The sequence below is a fragment of the Carcharodon carcharias genome (assembly GCF_017639515.1).
Source record: "Carcharodon carcharias isolate sCarCar2 chromosome 27 unlocalized genomic scaffold, sCarCar2.pri SUPER_27_unloc_1, whole genome shotgun sequence".
Lineage (NCBI taxonomy): Eukaryota > Metazoa > Chordata > Chondrichthyes > Lamniformes > Lamnidae > Carcharodon > Carcharodon carcharias.
In genome coordinates, this window is record NW_024470624.1 from 6154688 (window position 1) to 6172993 (window position 18306).

The 18306-nt window shown below is 58.2% G+C and overlaps 1 protein-coding gene across 1 annotated transcript in view; it reads right to left on the minus strand.

The window, feature by feature from the left end:
• Positions 1-1718: 1718 nt before the first annotated feature.
• The window catches only part of dhrs1 (dehydrogenase/reductase (SDR family) member 1), a 102935-nt gene continuing 86347 nt past the window's right edge, over positions 1719-18306 (minus strand). Inside the window, exon 8 of the mRNA XM_041180769.1 lies at positions 1719-1923. Coding sequence (XP_041036703.1) covers positions 1787-1923 — 137 coding nt within the window. The 3' untranslated portion in view covers positions 1719-1786. The remainder of the gene's footprint in view (positions 1924-18306) is intronic.

Genomic DNA, 18306 nt, shown 5'->3' on the forward strand with positions numbered 1-18306 from the left:
AACAATTTACACCGCACGTGAAGAGAGTGCCGATTAGTGGGCAAAGTGGACTCTGATTGGCAGAGGCGTTGCCGTGGAGAATGCACCAGCGGCGGTGACTGACAGTTAACTGCCAAGCATCGTTTGAAATTTAGACCAGGCGGCTCGACCCTGATTGGTCCAGGCATTGCCCTGAGGAATGTGTCAGCGAATGGCTGTCACTTACTTTGTTTAGGTTGAAACAGGTGCAATTTGTGCACACGTTCTTTCTGTCTGCAAAGTTTTTTGGGCCCTCTGTGGGAGATCAAAGTCGGGCGATCTTTCAGGTCATGAGGGGGCCCTCTCGAGGCGTCGGCGATGTTGTGAGGGCTGTGTCGGGGGAGAAGGTGGTTAATGGCACACCGCAGGGGTGGGTCCAAAAGCCGACTCCACCAAAAGGTGGCCTTGACTCTGAGCCGCCTCGAGGTGGTGGGGGGGGTATCTCAAAAAGGCACCGCTCTCCAAAACCAGGGAGAGTACAGGGAGCGCCCATCCGCAGAGGGTCAAAGATTCCAGGCCTGTGACCTCAATCGCCGCACGAGGCCCCGCCAAGGTTGCCAGCGCAGATAAAGCGAAGGAGAGGGTTCGGCTCCAACACCACCCACCACCCCCCCCATCCCCCCCACCCCCAGTGGAGTCGGGGCAAGGCGGTGGGGTGGTGGGGTTACCCAACCCGGCCCCGAGGCTGGGAGACAGGTCGCACGGGAACCAGGGCGGGCCCTGGACGCATCGCGGCGTGAGGCAGTGGGTCATTGGCAATCTCAGGACCCGGTGAAAGGTCCGAGGCATAATCTGGTACAAAATTTCAACGCTCGGAGCCCAGACGCCACGTTCAAGTTACGCACGCGGGGAGCAAACGCCGGGCAGTCCGGGCACTTCTCCACCGAGCATCAATGAGCAGAGTTTATATATATATATTTTTTTTTTTAAACCATCAGTGACAACTTAACGGTATTAGTTAGACAAAGACCACAGGATGACGACTTCCGCCGCCCACCCCCGCACCCCCACCCCCCGCCACCCCAGCGGTGGACTGATCATTGTGTCCTTGTACAGTAATTGCAGTGCAGAGTCTGGGTATTGTCCTTTTGGAGACAGCAAAGAATGTAGGAACTATGGATTGCCTCGACCAATCAGGGTCGAGCTGCCTGGTTTAAACTTCAAACGACGCTTGGCAGTTAGCTGTGAGTCACCGCCGCTGGTGCATTCTCCACGGCAACGCCTCTGCCGATCAGAGTCCACTTTGCCAACGAATCAGCACTCTCTTCACGTGCGGTGTAAATTGTTGTTCCCCCCCCCCCTTTATAGTGGTATTCTTGCAAAGGGCCCTGTCGATCGCAGGACAAAAAGTTTCGGCACGTCTCCCTTGCAACACAAATCTCCAGGCTCTAGGTGAAAGGTTTACGGGGGACGTGGACCGGAGGTGGTTCGAGGCGATCAGACGGCGTTAAAACGCCCCTTCCCCGCCTGCGTGTGCGCGCGTGGGCGCCTCCCCCCATTTCCTAATTGCAAATTTACAGCTGAGCCCTCTGTACGAGTTTGTTTTAGCTTTTCGTGCAAGGATTGTCTGCGTGGGCTTTGGCGCCCTTAGCTGCTGGTCCTGGCTGGCACTTCAGAATAAATCCAAATCCTCCGTGTCTTCACCGGCGAGGCAGCCGACGTCTAGGGGAGTTGGGGAGGGGGGTGAGGGGAAGTGAGTGGGTGGGGGGGGGGGCGGGGTTAGGCAAGGCCTAAGGAGGGGTGGGATGGGTGAGAGGAAGGGAGGGATTTAGAATTTATTGGCGGCCAGGGCTAAGACCCATTTGGGGACCTTGATGAAACCGGGTATGAAGGGGGCCAGCCAGCTCAGGCCTGGCAGCTGCCGCAAGAGGAACTTCACTGACCGGTAGTCCACCAGGGTTCGGCCTGAGGAAGGGACAGAGAGAGAAGTGGTCAACGCCGGGGCGGTGGCGGGGGGGGAGGTCGCCTGAACACTGGAATCACCAATCCACGTTCCCCTCCACCCCCGGCCCCCCCACACCCTCACCCTTCCAGGTCACTGCCCTGACCACCCGCTCCCCTCCCCTCCCTCGAACAGATCACCCCTGACCTCTGGGGTCACCGCCCCTACCTCTCTGACCTCCCTCTCCCACCCCCCCCCCACCCCCAACCCACAAGGATCACAGGACCAAACTCTTAGCTTCTGGACTCACTTCAGCAGCCTGACCCCTGACCCCGCGGGTCGAGGTCACCACCGGTCTTGACCCACGGCCCCGAGGCCGAGGCCGCCGACTCGGTCCGCGACGCGGGGGCTGAGGTCACCGGCCTTGCCCCCCCGCCACCCCCGCACACCCACCCCCGCAGGCCCGAGGTCACCTGCTCGCCTCGCGACCCGCGACCCCTGGACAGCGGTCACCGAGCCAACCCGACCCGCAGCCTCTGGCCTGAGGCTACCGTCCCTCCCTGACCCTGGGCTGAGGTCACTGCCCATCCCCCCGACCCCGAACAAACATCACTGCCTTTCCCTCCCCGCGTTAACTCTTTCCCACCCGCCCCCCCACTCTCTGCACCTTCACTTTCTCTGCACCACTTCTCTCCTCTTCTCTCTCTCTCTCTGTCACCTTCTCTCTCTCGCTGCCCCCTTCTCCCTCTCTCTGCCCCCTTCTCTCTCTCTCTCTGCCCCCTCTCTCTCTCCCTCTCTGCCCCCTCTCTCTCTCTCTCTGCCCCCTTCTCTCTCTCTCTCTGCCCCCTCTCTCTCTCCCTCTCTGCCCCCCTCTCTCTCTCCCTCTCTGCCCCCTCTCTCTCTCTCTGCCCCCCCTCTCGCTCTCTCTGCCCCCTTCTCTCTCTCTCTGCCCCCCTTCTCTATCTCTCTGCCCCCCTTCTCTATCTCTCTGCCCCCTTCTCTCTCTCTCTGCCCCCTTCTCTCTCTCTCTGCCCCCTTCTCCCTCTCTCTCTGCCCCCTTCTCTCTCTCTCTCTGCCCCCTTCTCTCTCTCTCTGCCCCCTTCTCTCCTCTTCTCTCTCTCTCTGTCACCTCTCTCTCTCTCTCTGACCCCTTCTCTCTCTCTGCCCCCTTCTCTCTCTCTCTGCCCCCTTCTCTCTCTCTCTCTGCCCCCTTCTCTATCTCTCTGCCCCCTTCTCTCTCCCTGTCTCTGCCCCCTTCTCTCTCCCTGTCTCTGCCCCCTTCTCTCTCTCTCTCTGCCCCCCTTCTCTATCTCTCTGCCCCCTTCTCTCTCTCTCTCTGCCCCCTCTCTCTCTCTCTCTCTGCACCCTCTCTATCTCTCTGCCCCCTCTCTCTCTCTCTGACCCCTTCTCTCTCTCTCTCTGCACCCTCTCTCTCTCTCTGACCCCTTCTCTCTCTCTCTCTCTGCACCCTCTCTATCTCTCTGCCCCCTCTCTCTCTCTCTCTCTGCTCCCTTCTCTCTCTCTCTCTGCCCCCTTCTCTCTCTCTGCCCCCTTCTCTCTGTCCCCTTCTCTCTCTCTCTCTGCCCCCTTCTCTCTCTCTGCCCCCTTCTCTCTCTCTCTGCCCCCTTCTCTCCCTCTCTCTGCCCCCTTCTCTCTCTCTCTCTGCCCCCTTCTCTCTCTCTGCCCCCTTCTCTCTCTCTCTGCCCCCTTCTCTCTCTCTCTCTGCCCCCTTCTCTCTCTCTGCCCCCTTCTCTCTCTCTCTGCCCCCTTCTCTCTCTCTCTCTGCCCCCTTCTCTCTCTCTCTGCCCCTTTCTCTCTCTCTCTGCCCCCTTCTCTCCCTCTCTCTGCCCCCTTCTCTCTCTCTCTCTGCCCCCTACTCTCTCTCTCTCTGCCCCCTACTCTCTCTCTCTGCCCCCTTCTCTCTCTCTCTCTGCCCCCTTCTCTCTCTCTCTGCCCCCTTCTCTCTCTCTCTGCCCCCTTCTCTCTCTCTCTGCCCCTTCTCTCTCTCTCTCTGCCCCCTTCTCTCTCTCTCTCTGCCCCCTTCTCTCTCTCTCTCTGCCCCCTTCTCTCTCTCTCTGCCCCTTCTCTCTCTCTCTCTGCCCCCTTCTCTCTCTCTCTCTGCCCCCCTTCTCTATCTCTCTGCCCCCTTCTCTCTCTCTCTGCCCCCTTGTCTCTCTCTCTGCCCCCCTTCTCTATCTCTCTGCCCCCTTCTCTCTCTCTCTCTGCCCCCTTCTCTCTCTCTCTGCCCCCTTCTCTCTCTCTCTCTGCCCCCTTCTCTCTCTTTCTGCCCCCTTCTCTCTCTCTCTGCCCCCCTTCTCTATCTCTCTGCCCCCTTCTCTCTCTCTCTGCCCCCTTCTCTCTCTCTCTCTGCCCCCTTCTCTCTCTCTCTCTGCCCCCTTCTCTCTCTCTTTCTGTCCCCCTTCTCTATCTCTCTGCCCCCTTCTCTCTCTCTCTGCCCCCTTCTCTCCTCTTCTCTCTCTCTCCCTCTCTCTCTGTCACCTCTCACTCTCTCTGCCCCCTTCTCTCTCTCTGCTCCCTTCTCTCTCTCTGCCCCCTTCTCTCTCTCTCTGCCCCCTTCTCCCTCTCTCTGCCCCCTTCTCTCTCTCTCTACCCCCTTCTCTCTCTCTCTGCCCCCTTCTCTCTCTCTGCCCCCTTCTCTCCCTCTCTCTGCCCCCTTCTCTCTCTCTGCCCCCTTCTCTCTCTCTCTGCCCCCTTCTCTCTCTCTCTGCCCCCTTCTCTCTCTCTCTGCCCCCTTCTCTCTCTCTCTGCCCCCTTCTCTCTCTCTCTCTGCCCCCTTCTCTCTCTCTCTCTGCCCCCTTCTCTCTCTCTGCCCCCTTCTCTCTCTCTGCCCCCTTCTCTCTCTCTCTCTGCCCCCCTTCTCTCTCTCTGCCCCCTTCTCTCTCTCTCTCTGCCCCCTTCTCTCTCTCTCTGCCCCCTTCTCTCTCTCTGCCCCCTTCTCTCCCTCTCTCTGCCCCCTTCTCTCCCTCTCTCTGCCCCCTTCTCTCTCTCTCTGCCCCCTTCTCTCTCTCTCTGCCCCCTTCTCTCTCTCTCTCTGCCCCCTTCTCTCTCTCTCTCTGCCCCCTTCTCTCTCTCTGCCCCCCTTCTCTCTCTCTCTCTGCCCCCTTCTCTCTCTCTCTCTGCCCCCTTCTCTCTCTCTGCCCCCCTTCTCTATCTCTCTGCCCCCTTCTCTCTCTCTCTCTGCCCCCTTCTCTCTCTCTCTCTGCCCCCTTCTCTCTCTCTGCCCCCTTCTCTCTCTGTCCCCTTCTCTCTCTCTCTCTGCCCCCTTCTCTCTCTCTCTCTGCCCCCTTCTCTCTCTCTCTCTGCCCCCTTCTCTCTCTCTCTGCCCCCCTTCTCTCTCTTTGCCCCCTTCTCTCTCTCTCTGCCCCCTTCTCTCTCTCTCTGCCCCGCTTCTCTCTCTCTCTGCTTCCTCTCTCTCTCTCTGCCTCCTCTCTCTCTCTCTGCCCCCTTCTCTCTCTCTCTGCCCCACTTCTCTCTTTCTCTGCCCCCTTTCTCTCTCTCTCTGCCCCCTTCTCTCTCTCTCTCTGTCCCCTTCTCGCTCTCTCTCGGCCCCTTCTCTCTCTCTCTCTCTGCCCCTTCTCTCTCTCTCTCTGCCCCCTTCCCTCTCTCTCTCTGCCCCTTTCTCTCTCTCTCTGCCTCCCTTCTCTCTCTCTGCCCCCCTTCTCTCTCTCTCTCTGCCCCTTCTCTCTCTGTCTATCCCCTTCTCTCTCTCTCTCTGGCCCCTTCTCTCTCTCTGCCCCCTTCTCTCTCTCTCTGCCCCTTCGCTCTCCCTCTCTGCCCCTTCGCTCTCTCTCTGCCCCCTGCGCTCTCTCTCTCTGCCCCCTTCGCTCTCTCTGCCCCCTTCGCTCTCTCTGCCCCCTTCTCTCCCTCTCTGCCCCATTTCACTCTCTCTGCCCCATTTCACCCTCGCTGCCCCATTTCACCCCCTCTGTCCCCTTCTCTCTCCCTCTCGCTCTCCCCTTCTCTCTCTCTGCCCTTTCTCTCTCTTTCCCCCCTTCGCTCTCTCTCTGCCCCCTTCTCTCTCTTACCCCCCTCTCTCTCTCTCTCTGCCCCCTTCTCTCTCTTTCCCCCCCTTCTCTCTCTCTCTCTGCCCCCTTCTCCCTCTCTCTCTGCCCCCTTCTCCCTCTCTCCCTGCCCCCTTCTCCCTCTCTCCCTGCCACCTTCTCCCTCTCTCTGCCCCCTTCGCTCTCACTCTGCCCCCTTCTCTCTCTGCCCCCTTTTCTCTCTCTCTGCCCCCTTCTCTCTCTCCCAGCCCCCTTCTCTCTCCCTCTCTGCCCCTTCGCTCTCTCTCTCTGCCCCTTCTCTCTCTCTGCCCCCTTCTCTTGCTTTCCATCTCTGCCTTCACGCTCTGCCCCTACTCGCTCGCTCACGCTCTGCCCCTACTCACTCACTCACGCTCTGCCCCTACTCGCTCACTCACACTCTGCCCCTTCTCGCTCTCTCTGCCTCTACTCACTCACTCACTCTGCCTCGACTCACTCACTCTCTGCCTCTACTCACTCACTCTCTGCCGCTACTCACACACACTCTCCGCCTCGACTCACTCACTCTCTCCGCCTCTACTCACTCTCTCTCTCCGCCTGTACTCACTCACTCTCTCCGCCGCTACTCACTCACTCTCTCCGCTTCTACTCACTCACTCTCTCCGCCTCTACTCACTCTCTCTCTCCGCCTCTACTCACTCTCTCTGCCTCTACTCACTCAATCTCTCTATGACTCTACTCACTTTCTCTCTCCGCCTCTACTCACTCACTCTCTGCGCCTAATCACTCACTCTCTCTGCCTCTACTCACACACACTCTGCCGCTACTCACTCACTCTCTCTGCCTCTACTCACTCACTCTCTCTGCCTCTACTCACTCACTCAATCTCTGGCCCCTACTCACTCTCTCTGCGACTAATCACTCACTCTCTCTGCCTCTACTCACACACACTCTGCCGCTACTCACTCACTCTCTCCGACTCTACTCACTCACTCTCTCCGCCTCGACTCACTCACTCTCTCCGCCTCGACTCACTCACTCTCTCCGCCTCGACTCACTCACTCTCTCCGCCTCTACTCACTCACTCTCTCCGCCTCTACTCACTCACTCTCTCCGCCTCTACTCACTCACTCTCTCCGCCTCTTCTCACTCCCTCTCTCCGCCTCTACTCACTCACTCTCTCCGCCTCTACTCACTCACACTCTGGCCCCTACTCTCTCTCTGCGCCTAATCACTCACTCTCTCTGCCTCTACTCACACACACTCTGCCGCTACTCACTCACTCTCTCCGACTCTACTCACTCACTCATTCTGCCTCTACTCACTCACTCTCTCTGCCTCTACTCACTCTCTCTCTCTGCCTCTACTCACTCTCTCTGCGCCTAATCACTCACTCTCTCCGACTCTACTCACTCACTCTCTCTGCCTCTAGTCACTCACTCTCTCTGCCTCGACTCACTCACTCTCTCTGCCTCGACTCACTCACTCTCTCTGCCTCTACTCACTCACTCTCTCCGCCTCTAGTCACTCACTCTCTCCGCCTGTACTCACTCACACTCTGGCCCTACACTCTCACTCCCTGCCACTGCTTGCTCGCTCGCCTACGCTCTGCCCCTGCTCTCTCGCCCGTGCTCTGCCCCTACTCTCTCGCCCACTCGCCCGCCCACACTCTGCCTACACTCGCCCGCCCACACTCTGCCCACACTCACCCGCCCACACTCGCCCGCCCACACTCTGCCCTCACTCTCTCCGCCTCTACTCACTCACTCTCTCCGCCTTTACTTACTCACTCTCTCCACCTCTACTCACTCACTCTCTCCGCCTCTACTCACTCACGCTCTCCGCCTCTACTCACTCACGCTCTCCGCCTCTACTCACTCACTCTCTCTGACTCTACTCACTCACACTCTGGCCCCTACTCACTCTCTCTGTGCCTAATCACTAACTCTCTCCACCTCTACTCACTCACTCTCTCTGCCTCTAGTCACTCACTCTCTCCGCCTCTAGTCACTCACTCTCTCCGCCTCGACTCACTCACACTCTGGCCCGACACTCTCACTCCCTGCCCCTACTCACTCCCTCTGCGCCTAATCACTAACTCTCGCTGCCGCTACTCACTCACTCTAGCTGCCGCTACTCACTCACTCTCGCCGCCGCTACTCACTCACTCTCGCCTCCGCTACTCACTCACTCTCTCCGCCTCTACTCACTCACTCTCTCCGCCGCTACTCACTCACTCTCTCCGCCGCTACTCACTCACTCTCTCTCCGCCGCTACTCACTCACTCTCTCCGCCGCTACTCACTCACTCTCTCCGCCGCTACTCACTCACTCTCTCCGCCGCTACTCACTCATTCTCTCCGCCGCTACTCACTCACTCACTCTCTCCGCCGCTACTCGCTCACTCTCTCCGCCTCTACTCGCTCACTCTCTCCGCCTCTACTCGCTCACTCTCTCCGCCTCTATTCGCTCACTATCTCCGCCTCTACTCACTCACTCTCTCCGCCTCTACTCACTCACCCTCTCCGCCTCTACCCACTCTCTCTCTCCGCCTAATCACTCACTCTCTCTGCCTCTACTCACACACACTCTGCCGCTACTCACACTCTCTCTGCCTCTACTCACTCACTCTCTCTGCCTCTACTCACTCACTCTCTCTGCCTCTACTCACTCACTCTCTCTGCCTCTACTCACTCACTCTCTCTGCCTCTACTCACTCACACTCTGGCCCTACACTCTCACTCCCTGCCCCTACTCACTCCCTCTGCGCCTAATCACTCACTCTCGCTGCCGCTACTCACTCACTCTCGCCGCCGCTACTCACTCACTCTCGCCGCTGCTATTCACTTACTCTCGCCGCCGCTACTCACTCACTCTCTCCGCCGCTACTCACTCACTCCGTCCGCCGCTACTCACTCACTCTCTCCGACGCTACTCACTCACTCTCTCCGCCGCTACTCACTCACTCTCACCGCCTCTACTCACTCACTCTCTCCGCCTCTATTCACTCACTATCTCCGCCTCTACTCACTCACTCTCTCCGCCTCTACTCACTCACTCTCTCCGCCTCTACTCACTCCCCCTCTCCGCCTCTACTCACTCTCTCCGCCTCTACTCACTCACTCTCTCTCCGCCTCTACTCACTTTCTCTCTCCGCCTCTACTCACTCACTCTCTCCGCCTAATCACTCACTCTCTCCGCCTAATCACTCACTCTCTCTGCCTCTACTCACACACATTCTGCCGCTACTCACTCACTCTCTCTGCCTCTACTCAGTCACTCTCTCTGCCTCTACTCACTCACTCTCTCTGCCTCTACTCACTCACTCTCTCTGCCTCTACTCACTCACTCTCTCTGCCTCTACTCACTCACTCTCTCTGCCTCTACTCACTCACACTCTGGCCCTACACTCTCACTCCCTGCCCCTACTCACTCCCTGTGCGCCTACTCACTCACTCTCGCCGCCGCTACTCACTCACTCTCGCCGCCGCTACTCACTCACTCTCGCCGCCGCTACTCACTCACTCTCGCCGCCTCGACTCACTCAATCTCTCCGCCTCGACTTACTCACTCTCTCCGCCTCGACTCACTCACTCTCTCCGCCTCTACTCACTCTCTCCGCCTCTACACACTCACTCTCTCCGCCTCTACTCACTCACTCTCTCCGCCTCTACTCACTCACTCTCTCCGCCTCTACTCACTCACTCTCTCCGCCTCTACTCACTCACTTTCTCCGCCTCTACTCACTCTCTCTCTCCGCCGCTACTCACTCACTCTCTCCGCCTCTACTCACTCACTCTCTCCACCTCACTCACTCTCTGCCTCTACTCACTCACACTCTGGCCCTACACTCTCACTCCCTGCCCCTACTCACTCACTCTGCGCCTAATCACTTACTCTCGCTGCCGCTACTCACTCACACTCGCTGCCGCTGCTCACTCACTCTAGCTGCCGCTACTCACTCACTCTCTCTGCCGCTACTCACTCACTCTCTCCGCCGCTACTCACTCACCCTCTCCGCCTCTACTCACTCACTCTCTCCGCCTCTACTCACTCACTCTCTCCGCCTCTACTCACTCCCTCTCTCCGCCTCTACTCACTCCCTCTCTCCGCCTCTACTCACTCACTCTCTCCGCCTCTACTCACTCACTCTCTCCGCCTCTACTCACTCACTCTCTCCGCCTCTACTCACTCACACTCTGGCCCCTACTCACTCTCTCTGCGCCTAATCACTCACTCTCTCTGCCTCTACTCACACACACTCTGCCGCTACTCACTCACTCTCTCCGACTCTACTCACTCACTCACTCTGCCTCTACTCACTCACTCTCTCTACCTCTACTCACTCTCTCTGCGCCTGATCACTCACTCTCTCTGCCTCTACTCACTCACTCTCTCTGCCTCTACTCACTCACTCTCTCTGCCTCTACTCACTCTGCGCCTAATCACTCACTCTCTCCGACTCTACTCACTCACTCTCTCCGCCTCGACTCACTCACTCTCTGCCTCGACTCACTCACTCTCTCTGCCTCAACTCAAAAACTCTCTCCGCCTCTACTCACTCACTCTCTCCGCCTGTACTCACTCACACTCTGGCCCTACACTCTCACTCCCTGCCCCTGCTTGCTCGCTCGCCTGCGCTCTGCCCCTGCTCTCTCGCCCGTGCTCTGCCCCTACTCTCTCGCCCACACTCTGACCCCACTCGTCCGCCCACACTCTGCCCCCACTCGCCCGCCCACACTCTGCCCCCACTCGCCCGCCCACACTCGCCCGCCCACACTCTGCCCACACTCGCCTGCCCACACTCGCCCACCCACACTCTGCCCACACTCGCCCGCCCACACTCTGCCCACACTCTCTCCGCCTCTACTCATTCACTCTCTCCGCCTTTACTCACTCACTCTCTCCACCTCTACACACTCACTCTCTCCGCCTCTACTCACTCACGCTCTCCGCCTCTACTCACTCACTCTCTCCGCCTCTACTCACTCACTCTCTCTGCCTCTACTCACTCACACTCTGGCCCCTAATCACTCTCTCTGCGCCTAATCACTCACTCTCTCTGCCTCTAGTCACTCACTCTCTCCGCCTCTAGTCACTCACTCTCTCCGCCTCTAGTCACTCACTCTCTCCGCCTCGACTCACTCACACTCTGGCCCTACACACTAACTCCAAGCCCCTACTCACTCCCTCTGCGCCTAATCACTCACTCTCGCTGCCGCTACTCACTCACTCTAGCTGCCGCTACTCACACACTCTCGCCGCCGCTACTCACACACTCTCTCCGCCGCTACTCACTCAATCTCTCCGCCTCTACTCACTTACTCTCTCCGCCGCTACTCACTCACTCTCTCCGCCGCTACTCACTCACTCTCTCCGCCGCTACTCACTCACTCTCTCCGCCGCTACTCACTCACTCTCTCCGCCGCTACTCACTCACTCTCTCCGCCGCTACTCACTCACTCTCTCCGCCGCTACTCACTCACTCTCTCCGCCGCTACTCACTCACTCTCTCCGCCTCTACTCACTCACTCTCTCCGCCTCTACTCACTCACTCTCACCGCCTCTATTCACTCACTATCTCCGCCTCTACTCACTCACTCTCTCCGCCTCTACTCACTCACCCTCTCCGCCTCTACTCACTCTCTCTCTCCGCCTCTACTCACTCTCTCTCTGCCTCTACTCACTCTCTCTCCGCCTCTACTCACTCTCTCTCTCCGCCTAATCACTCACTCTCTCTGCCTCTACTCACACACACTCTGCCGCTATTCACTCACTCTCTCTGCCACTACTCACTCACTCTCTCTGCCTCTACTCACTCACTCTCTCTGCCTCTACTCACTCACTGTCTATGCCTCTACTCACTCACTCTCTCTGCCTCTACTCACTCACTCTTTCTGCCTCTACTCACTCACTCTTTCTGCCTCTACTCACTCACACTCTGGCCCTACACTCTCACTCCCTGCCCCTACTCACTCCCTCTGCGCCTAATCACTCACTCTCGCTGCCGCTACTCACTCACTCTCTCTGCCTCTACTCACTCACTCTCTCTGCCTCTACTCACACACACTCTGCCGCTACTCACTCACTCTCTGCCACTACTCACTCACTCTCTCTGCCTCTACTCACTCACTGTCTATGCCTCTACTCACTCACTCTCTCTGCCTCTACTCACTCACTCTTTCTGCCTCTACTCACTCACACTCTGGCCCTACACTCTCACTCCCTGCCCCTACTCACTCCCTCTGCGCCTAATCACTCACTCTCGCTGCCGCTACTCACTCACTCTCTCTGCCTCTACTCACTCACTGTCTCTGCCTCTACTCATTCACTCCCTCCGCCTCTACGCACTCACTCTCTCCGCTGCTACGCACTCACTCTCTCCGCCGCTACTCACTCACTCTCTCCGCCGCTACTCACTCACTCTCTCCGCCGCTACTAACTCACTCTCTCCGCCGCTACTCACTCACTCTCTCCGCCGCTACTCACTCACTCTCTCCGCCTCTACTCACTCACTCTCTCCGCCGCTACTCACTCACTTTCTCCGCCGCTACAGACTCACTCTCTCCACCGCTACTCACTCACTCTCTCCGCCGCTACTCACTCACTCTCTCCGCCGCTACTCACTCACTCTCTCCGCCGCTACTCACTCACTCTCTCCGCCGCTACTCACTCACTCTCTCCGCCTCTACTCACTCACTCTCTCCGCCTCTATTCACTCACTATCTCCGCCTCTACTCACTCTCTCTCTCCGCCTCTACTCACTCACTCTCTCTCCGCCTCTACTCACTTTCTCTCTCCGCCTCTACTCACGCACTCTCTCCCCCTAATCACTCACTCTCTCTGCCTAATCACTCACTCTCTCTGCCTCTACTCAAACACACTCTGCCGCTACTCACTCACTCTCTCTGCCTCTACTCACTCACTCTCTCTGCCTCTACTCACTCACTCTCTCTGCCTCCACTCACTCACTCTCTCTGCCTCTACTCACACACTCTGGCGCTACTCACTCACTCTCTCCGCCGCTACTCACTCACTCTCTCCGCCGCTACTCACTCACTCTCTCCGCCGCTACTCACTCACTCTCTCCGCCGCTACTCACTCACTCTCTCCGCCGCTACTCACTCACTCTCTCCGCCGCTACTCACTCACTCTCTCCGCCGCTACTCACTCACTCTCTCCGCCGCTACTCACTCACTCTCTCCGCCTCTATTCACTCACTATCTCCGCCTCTACTCACTCACTCTCTCCGCCTCTACTCACCCACTCTCTCCGCCTCTACTCACTCTCTCTCTCCGCCTCTACTCACTTTCTCTCTCCGCCTCTACTCACTCACTCCCTCGCCGCCTATACTCACTTTCTCTCTCCGCCTCTACTCACTCACTCTCTCCCCCTAATCACTCACTCTCTCCGCCTAATCACTCACTCTCTCTGCCTCTACTCACACACACTCTGCCGCTACTAACTCACTCTCTCTGCCTCTACTCACTCACTCTCTCCGCCTCTACTCACTCACTCTCTCTGCCTCTACTCACTCACACTCTGGCGCTACTCACTCACTCTCTCCGACTCTACTCACTCACTCTCTCCGCTGCTACTCACTCACTCTCTCCGCCGCTACTCACTCACTCTCTCCGCCGCTACTCACTCACTCTCTCCGCCGCTACTCACTCACGCTCTCCGCCGCTACTCACTCACTCTCTCCGCCGCTACTCACTCACTCTCTCCGCCGCTACTCACTCACTCTCTCCGCCGCTACTCACTCACTCTCTCCGCCTCTACTCACTCACTTTCTCCGCCGCTACTCACTCACTCTCTCCGCCGCTACTCGCTCACTCTCTCCGCCTCTACTCACTCACTCTCTCCGCCTCTACTCACTCACTCTCTCCGCCTCTATTCACTCACTATCTCCGCCTCTACTCACTCACTCTCTCCGCCTCTACTCACTCTCTCTCTCCGCCTCTACTCACTCTCTCTCTCCGCCTCTACTCACTTTCTCTCTCCGCCTCTACTCACTCACTATCTCTCCGCCTGTACTCACTTTCTCTCTCCGCCTCTACTCACTCACTCTCTCCCCCTAATCACTCACTCTCTCCGCCTAATCACTCACTCTCTCTGCCTCTACTCTCACACACTCTGCCGCTACTCACTCACTCTCTCTGCCTCTACTCTCACACACTCTGCCGCTACTCACTCACTCTCACTGCCTCTACTCACTCACTCTCTCTGCCTCCACTCACTCACTCTCTCTGCCTCTACTCACTCACACTCTGGCGCTACTCACTCACTCTCTCGCCTAATCACACTCTCTCCGCCTAATCACTCACTCTCTCTGCCTCTACTCACACACATTCTGCCGCTACTCACTCACTCTCTCTGCCTCTACTCACTCACTCTCTCTGCCTCTACTCACTCACACTCTGGCCCTACACTCTCACTCCCTGCCCCTACTCACTCCCTCTGCGCCTACTCACTCACTCTCGCTGCCGCTACTCACTCACTCTCGCCGCTGCTACTCACTCACTCTCGCCGCCGCTACTCACTCACTCTCGCCGCCGCTACTCACTCACTCTCGCCGCCGCTACTCACACACTCGCCGCCGCTACTCACTCACTCTCTCCGCCGCTACTCACTCACTCTCTCCGCCTCTACTCACTCACTCTCGCCGCCGCTACTCACTCACTCTCGCCGCCGCTACTCACTCACTCCCTCCGCCGCTACTCACTCACTCCCTCCGCCTCTACTCACTCACTCTCTCCGCCGCTACTCACTCACTCTCTCCGCCGCTACTCACTCACTTTCTCCGCCGCTACTCACACCCTCTCCCCCTAATCACTCACTCTCTCCGCCTAATCACTCACTCTCTCTGCCTCTACTCTCACACACTCTGCCGCTACTCACTCACTCTCTCTGCCTCTACTCACTCACTCTCTCTGCCTCTACTCACTCACTCTCTCTGCCTCCACTCACTCACTCTCTCTGCCTCCACTCACTCACTCTCTCTGCCTCTACTCACTCACACTCTGGCGCTACTCACTCACTCTCTCGCCTAATCACTCACTCTCTCCGCCTAATCACTCACTCTCTCTGCCTCTACTCACACACATTCTGCCGCTACTCACTCACTCTCTCTGCCTCTACTCACTCACTCTCTCTGCCTCTACTCACTCACTCTCTCTGCCTCTACTCACTCACACTCTGGCCCTACACTCTCACTCCCTGCCCCTACTCACTCCCTCTGCGCCTACTCACTCACTCTCGCTGCCGCTACTCACTCACTGTCGCCGCCGCAACTCACTCACTCTCGCCGCCGCTACTCACTCACTCTCGCCGCCGCTACTCACTCACTCTCGCCGCCGCTACTCACTCACTCTCGCCGCCGCTACTCACTCACTCTCGCCGCCGCTACTCACTCACTCTCGCCGCCGCTACTCACTCACTCTCGCCGCCGCTACTCACTCACTCTCTCCGCCGCTACTCACTCACTCTCTCCGCCGCTACTCACTCACTCTCTCCGCCGCTACTCACTCACTCTCTCCGCCGCTACTCACTCACTCTCTCCGCCTCTACTCACTCACTCTCTCCGCCGCTACTCACTCACTCTCGCCGCCGCTACTCACTCACTCCCTCCGCCGCTACTCACTCACTCCCTCCGCCTCTACTCACTGACTCCCTCCGCCTCTACTCACTCACTCTCTCCGCCTCTAATCACTCACTCTCTCAGCCGCTACTCACTCACTGTCTCCGCCGCTACTCACTCACTTTCTCCGCCGCTACTCACTCACTCTCTCCGCCGCTACTCACTCACTCTCTCCGCCGCTACTCACTCACTCTCTCCGCCGCTACTCACTCACTCTCTCCGCCGCTACTCACTCACTCTCTCCGCCGCTACTCACTCACTCTCTCTGCCGCTACACACTCACTCTCTCCGCCTCTACTCACTCACTCTCTCCGCCTCTATTCACTCACTATCTCCGCCTCTACTCACTCACTCTCTCCGCCTCTACTCACTCACTCTCTCCGCCTCTACTCACTCACTCTCTCCGCCTCTACTCACTCTCTCTCTCCGCCCCTACTCACTTTCTCTCTCCGCCTCTACTCACTCACTCTCTCCGCCTCTATTCACTCACTCTCTCTGCCTCTACTCACACACACTCTGCCGCTACTCACTCACTCTCTCTGCCTCTACTCACTCACTCTCTCTGCCTCTACTCACTCACTCTCTCTGCGTCCACTCACTCACTCTTTCTGCCTCTACTCACTCACACTCTGGCGCTACTCACTCACTCTCTCCGACTCTACTCACTCACTCTCTCCGCCGCTACTCACTCACTCTCTCCGCCGCTACTCACTCACTCTCTCCGCCGCTACTCACTCACTCTCTCCGCCGCTACTCACTCACTCTCTCCGCCGCTACTCACTCACTCTCTCAGCCGCTAATCACTCACTCTCTCCGCCGCTACTCACTCACTCTCTCCGCCGCTACTCACTCACTCTCTCCGCCGCTACTCACTCACTCCGCCGCTACTCACTCACTCTCTCCGCCGCTACTCACTCACTCTCTCCGCCGCTACTCACTCACTTTCTCCGCCGCTACGCACACCCTCTCCCCCTAATCACTCACTCTCTCCGCCTAATCACTCACTCTCTCTGCCTCTACTCTCACACACTCTGCCGCTACTCACTCACTCTCTCTGCCTCTACTCACTCACTCTCTCTGCCTCTACTCACTCACTCTCTCTGCCTCCACTCACTCACTCTCTCTGCCTCCACTCACTCACTCTCTCTGCCTTTACTCACTCACACTCTGGCGCTACTCACTCACTCTCTCGCCTAATCACTCACTCTCTCCGCCTAATCACTCACTCTCTCTGCCTCTACTCACACACATTCTGCCGCTACTCACTCACTCTCTCTGCCTCTACTCACTCACTCTCTCTGCCTCTACTCACTCACTCTCTCTGCCTCTACTCACTCACTCTCTCTGCCTCTACTCACTCACACTCTGGCCCTACACTCTCACTCCCTGCCCCTACTCACTCCCTCTGCGCCTACTCACTCAGTCTCGCTGCCGCTACTCACTCACTGTCGCCGCCGCTACTCACTCACTCTCGCCGCCGCTACTCACTCACTCTCGCCGCCGCTACTCACTCCCTCTCGCCGCCGCTACTCACTCACTCTCGCCGCCGCTACTCACTCACTCTCTCCGCCGCTACTCACTCACTCTCTCCGCCGCTACTCACTCACTCTCTCCGCCGCTACTCACTCACTCTCTCCGCCTCTACTCACTCACTCTCTCCGCCGCTACTCACTCACTCTCGCCGCCGCTACTCACTCACTCCCTCCGCCGCTACTCACTCACTCCCTCCGCCTCTACTCACTCACTCCCTCCGCCTCTACTCACTCACTCTCTCCGCCGCTACTCACTCACTCTCTCAGCCGCTACTCACTCACTCTCTCCGCCGCTACACACTCACTCTCTCCGCCGCTACTCACTCACTCTCTCCGCCGCTACTCACTCACTCTCTCCGCCGCTACTCACTCACTCTCTCCGCCGCTACTCACTCACTCTCTCTGCCGCTACTCACTCACTCTCTCCGCCTCTACTCACTCACTCTCTCCGCCTCTATTCACTCACTATCTCCGCCTCTACTCACTCACTCTCTCCGCCTCTACTCACTCACTCTCTCCGCCTCTACTCACTCTCTCTCTCCGCCTCTACTCACTTTCTCTCTCCGCCTCTACTCACTCACTCTCTCTCCGCCTGTACTCACTTTCTCTCTCCGCCTCTACTCACTCACTCTCTCCCCATAAACACTCACTCTCTCCGCCTAATCACTCACTCTCTCTGCCTCTACTCACACACACTCTGCCGCTACTCACTCACTCTCTCTGCCTCTACTCACTCACTCTCTCTGCCTCTACTCACTCACTCTCTCTGCGTCCACTCACGCACTCTTTCTGCCTCTACTCACTCACACTCTGGCGCTACTCACTCACTCTCTCCGACTCTACTCACTCACTCTCTCCGCCGCTACTCACTCACTCTCTCCGCCGCTACTCACTCACTCTCTCCGCCGCTACTCACTCACTCTCTCCGCCGCTACTCACTCACTCTCTCCGCCGCTACTCACTCACTCTCTCAGCCGCTACTCACTCACTCTCTCCGCCGCTACTCACTCACTCTCTCCGCCGCTACTCACTCACTCTCTCCGCCGCTACTCACTCACTCTCTCCGCCGCTACTCACTCACTCTCTCCGCCGCTACTCACTCACTCTCTCCGCCGCTACTCACTCACTCTCTCCGCCGCTACTCACTCACTCTCTCCGCCTCTATTCACTCGCTATCTCCGCCTCTACTCACTCTCTCTCCGCCTCTACTCACTCTCTCTCCGCCTCTACTCAC